Consider the following 5,169-nt stretch of genomic DNA (forward strand, 5'->3'; position numbering starts at 1 on the left):
AAAATAAAAAGAAAAAGAAAAAGAAATATCAATGTTACATATATGTGAGGAAGGATTGGGGGAAGATGGGTAATTTCTATCGGCCCTCTCTTCTCCCTTCTTTTTTCTCCATTATCGGAAAATTGAATTTTGGTGAGTCTATGGAAAAAAAATTGTCAACCCTACTATTTTCTTCCCTCTTTCTCCTATCAATCAAACACACTCATTATCCCAATTTTTTTCTCCCTTATTTTCTATACATTCACATTTTTCACTTTAACCAAACAAACTGTAGGGAGATTTGTTAACTTTTTTCATATAATTATTATCGTTCCATCTTCAAGTGTGGACCGTGGAGGGATGCTCCAAGTACAATTTTCTATAATGTAATAAAATGAAAATCAACCATGTGGTGGCCGTGGGAAGCTGGCAATAAATATATTGCCTAATAATTGGATGTGATAGATTTCCATCCCACGCTCCTTGACAAAATCGCATGTGACTTGACATACCTGAATTATTATTTGCTTACAGGTATTTTGTGTACAATTTTTATGTTAAATCATAGAAAAAAGGACTAGGAGCGTCTTTGACACTTGACACACTTCCATTTAATAACTTAAGTACAAGCTAGGGAGCAATGTGGACAAAATCTAAATGAGTAGGTCTGAAATGGAGGAGCCTATGTGAAAAATTGATGTCATTCACACTCTTCTGTGTCTTTTGTAAGAATAAAAGAGCAAGTTCTCTCACTTTGTTAAAGCTACAAGATGGGTGTATTTGCTAGCAAGAACATGAACAATTTAAGTGACAAAGATGTCAAAGGGTTGAGGGAGAAGACAAGGTTTCTTGAGAAGGAAATGAATGAGATGGTTCATGAGAGAGAAAAAGAGAGCAAGGCTTATGAGGAAGACATGATGGTTTTTGCATTTAAGGAAGCCGAGTGGAAGCAAGAGAAGATGAAGCTAAGAGAGGAGGTAAAGAGGTTGAGGAAGATAGTGGATGAGAAAGAAGACAAGATTAGAGGGATTGGGGAGAAGAGTGAGAAAGAGAAAGAGTGGGAATTGTTGGGAACGAGCTTCTTGGTGGAGCAAATGAGGGAGGAGAGAGCTCGGAGAGATGAGGCTGTGGAGAAGTGGAAGCAACTATATCTTGCTATTAAGATGGAGCTTGATGATCTCATTCAAAGAACAAATCATGGTACGTACTATCTCTCTCTCTCTCTCTCTCATAATCACATACTAAGCATGTACTATGATCTCATCGATGTTTGAATTTCGTTCTTTCTTTCAACATATTCACTCTATAACCTCAGTTCTACTGTTTTACTCTTGATACAATATATGAAATGTGCATTTGATGAAAATGAAATTATAATGGTTATCATATGAAAAATACACAGTTTCTTTTGTGTAGCAATATGCAACATAGGATAGGAATGCAATGGCCTTGGTTCTAGTCTAGATGTGTAATCTTCATCTTGCCCATATCCTAAGTCTAATTGTGAGATCATTAATTATAGTATTATAGTTGTCATAAAATCTGTAGTGCCTATGATTGAGCGCATATCATAGAAATGGGATTTTTTTCTTTTTCTTTTTTGGAGGGGGCGCTAATGACAACGAGTGTCAGAGCTTTTTAAGTATTTGATTATTCTTCTAGCTGTGTATAGTCCTCCGTTCGCAACATGCCAAGTAAATAGGAAATTACAAAGCAAGTAATTACAAAGGAAGGAATCTCTTGGGAGACAATGCTGGCTACAGTTTAGAGTTTTTTTTTTTTTTTTTTGGGATGAAACAGTTTGGAGTCTTTAGACACTCACAACTCTAGGCTTTTAAGATTCGCTAGGCCAACCCTTGGATTTAGAAAGGAAACGTTTCTTTTCACCGACAGTAATATAGTCTATATATTCAATAATATACTCATCTTTTATAGTAACGACAACATGCAAGACGCTTTATTGAGAAAGAAAATTTCTAAATTTTACTTTATAGCAAGGCCTTTCCCTCTTCTTTTTTCCTCTTCTTCTTCTTCTACTTCACTCTTTGCCATGGAGTGTTAAAACTTAAAATGCTTTGTTTTTTTTCTGGGCTCAAAGGTGTCAAAATTCTTTGAGAGCTAGTTAATTATACAGATATTTCAATGCAATTCTCTGTTTTATGAGAGAATATTTCAGGTGACGATTTCTTGAAATCACCTCCTTACAGCAATATATATATAAGAAAGCTCTCTCTATAATTGACTAATATATATATATATATTAACATTTTAATTAAAATTGTTTCACCCAAATTTTTTTTTTTTAAATTAATGTTCCCTTTAGTAGCCAATAGAATGTATTCTATTAAAAGGCCTCTCCACAGTATCAAAACATAGAAGCATTTTTATTATTATTAAAACATAAAGAGAGAAGATTAAGGTCCCACTATATCCCACTTTTTTGGACTTTTATTTTTAAAGTCTTCATACACATTTGTACCTATTGTCGCATCACATCATTCTGAGCAAAACTGGCCACCATCTCCACGGAAAAGTCCTGAGCTAATTAAAGTGGCGCAAAAATATAAAAGTCATAACTCGTTTATGTAACGAGCTATGGCTGGTGGAGGAATGTCCTACCACCACCCTTTCACTAATCATACTTCGTCACATAGGTGTGTTAAAATGATACATTAATCTACTTTTGTTATTTTATTACAATTTTTTATTATTATAATTTAGTTACTTTTTTTTAAACAATAATTTATTTAGTTCTTACTTTTCCCATTTGTACTGGTATTTTTTATATAATAAAATCGAACCAATCCTTTTTATTTTAAGTAAATTATTTAATTTGTATATTTTGGATAACAATGCATGTTGCACTTCCATTTGTAGAAAGAAAATTTTCCAAAAAAAAAAAAATTCTACCTAAGACCAACCATGTCACAAGAAAGATTAAATGAATTAGCAAAATTATCAACCAAAAAGAAAATGATAGCAAAACAAAACTTGAATACAAAAACTTAATTAATAAGTTTGTATCTCATAAAGCAAAAAATATATATTTTAAATAAAGAAATATAAAGAATCAAATACATTATTTAATTAATATTCAAATTTAAGAAAATTTCCCACTTAAAGTTTCACCTTAAGTTACAAAAATTGTTAAAATGCCTCTAAAGAGAGGCCTTATGAAACCGTCTAATAAGTTACTTTTCATCCATTTCATATAGCAAATAAGTACCAGGTATGTATTAATGCATGTTACCGAAATACATAAGTGAAATAGAGGCTTAGTAATTCAGCACCTCCTTTTTTTTTTTTTTTTTAAATTTTATTTTGTTGTTGTTGTTGTTGTTTGGATACGTAAGTGGTAACATGCCACATTGTTCAGCTGCAGGGGATGTACAGTATTGGAGAGCAGAGGAAGAGGACATGATAGAAGAGTTACAGAGGGAATTGCTTGCCAAGGAAGAGACTATCAAAGCCTTAAAAGAGCAACTAGCTTCTATAGAGCATGAAGAATACAAGAAGGAACGAGAGATTGACATATTGAGGCAAAGTTTACGAATTATGAGCAGTAAGAAGCCATCGCGTATCACCAAGAATGTTGCCTGAATGTTCCCTAGCGTTAATTAGTTCATTTTTTTTTTTTTTTTTAAATTTTATTTTGTTGTTGTTGTTGTTGTTTGGATACGTAAGTGGTAACATGCCACATTGTTCAGCTGCAGGGGATGTACAGTATTGGAGAGCAGAGGAAGAGGACATGATAGAAGAGTTACAGAGGGAATTGCTTGCCAAGGAAGAGACTATCAAAGCCTTAAAAGAGCAACTAGCTTCTATAGAGCATGAAGAATACAAGAAGGAACGAGAGATTGACATATTGAGGCAAAGTTTACGAATTATGAGCAGTAAGAAGCCATCGCGTATCACCAAGAATGTTGCCTGAATGTTCCCTAGCGTTAATTAGTTCCTTCTTGTAACTATAAAATCATAACGCTACTGATGCACAGTAAAATTAGTATGTTTTACAATGGATTCATTCAATTGAAGAAAAAAAAAATGCAAAATTGGCCTACTTGTAACAATTTTTTATATTTTTTGTTATAACTTGTGGGAAGATGGGAAGTCTTGACTTTTAATTTTTGGGTTGAAAAAAGAAGCATAAAAAATAATAATGATAGTCACACATTCCTTATTATACACTCACTGTATACATACAATTACATGAACTAAAATCATATTTTGAAAATATAATTTAAAAAATAAATTTGCAATAGTAAGTGTATGATAAAATTCTTCATAATGAAAACTGGGCTGACTAACTTCTCTATTTAATTCTTTTAATTACAAATGTTAGACCATTTTATAGTTATACTCTGGTTATATAATGTATTATAACCTCGGTTTAAAATATCAAGGGTGTGGCTTGTGTCTAATGGAAGTTATCACTAGACACGTTAGAATATGGACACGTGTCCACTCTTAGACATGTGTCCAAATCCTGACGTGTCTAGTGATAACTTATATTGGACACAAGCCCTTTTCAAACATTAATATTATTATTTTCGTATGTGTTTTAATAAATATTACAGTTTATTAAAAAAAAATTAAAAATAAGTAGCATATATTCAGCAAAAAAAAAAGCGTATGGCCAAAAGAATTGAAATCAGTGGCTAGTTTAAGTTTTATTTGGAGAGGCAATATTCAAATATAAAATGAATTGGTCATATATATGGTTGTTAGTATTATGAAGAGATGAAGCATTCTCTTCGGCGATAATACAAACGAGTGGGAGGACAATGAACATGGGAGTGACTATGATGATAATTAGACCATTGTTGTTGTGTCAAACTCAAAGTCAGGAGAACACAGGTAGATCCGGAAACTTCGCAATGGTAATCAATATGGGTCCAACTACCCAACAAGTCTTCCATTTGCCCATTAAATGAATTTTGTTTGTTTGTTTGTCTGTTCACGGAGAAGATTACCCGCTTGGCCACAAAGTCCAAAAAATAAAAATACTAAAGAACAAGAAGTGGGCCCATCCTGAATCCCTATCCTAATTTATTACTTCCCAACCCAAGCTTAAAGCCTCTGAATCCCCATTTAAGGAAGAGATGTACAGACACTACACCCTTAATGAAGTGGGCCCATCCTGGCCACCCACCTGGCCCAGACATCGTCAGATCAAGCCATAAATTTGTC

General features: G+C 33.2%; 1 protein-coding gene across 1 annotated transcript; it reads left to right on the plus strand.

Moving 5' to 3' along the window:
* Positions 1-547: 547 nt before the first annotated feature.
* LOC112008693 (uncharacterized) lies at positions 548-4,039 on the plus strand. The gene is made up of 3 exons (XM_024041052.2): positions 548-1,179; positions 3,356-3,570; positions 3,623-4,039. Exons 1-3 carry the CDS (start codon positions 750-752, stop codon positions 3,908-3,910), a joined length of 933 nt encoding a protein of 310 aa, XP_023896820.2. The 5' UTR covers positions 548-749; the 3' UTR covers positions 3,911-4,039.
* The last annotated feature ends 1,130 nt before the right edge of the window (positions 4,040-5,169 follow it).

This window comes from Quercus suber, unplaced genomic scaffold (genome assembly GCF_002906115.3).
Source record: "Quercus suber isolate HL8 unplaced genomic scaffold, Cork oak 2.0 scaffold_23, whole genome shotgun sequence".
Lineage (NCBI taxonomy): Eukaryota > Viridiplantae > Streptophyta > Magnoliopsida > Fagales > Fagaceae > Quercus > Quercus suber.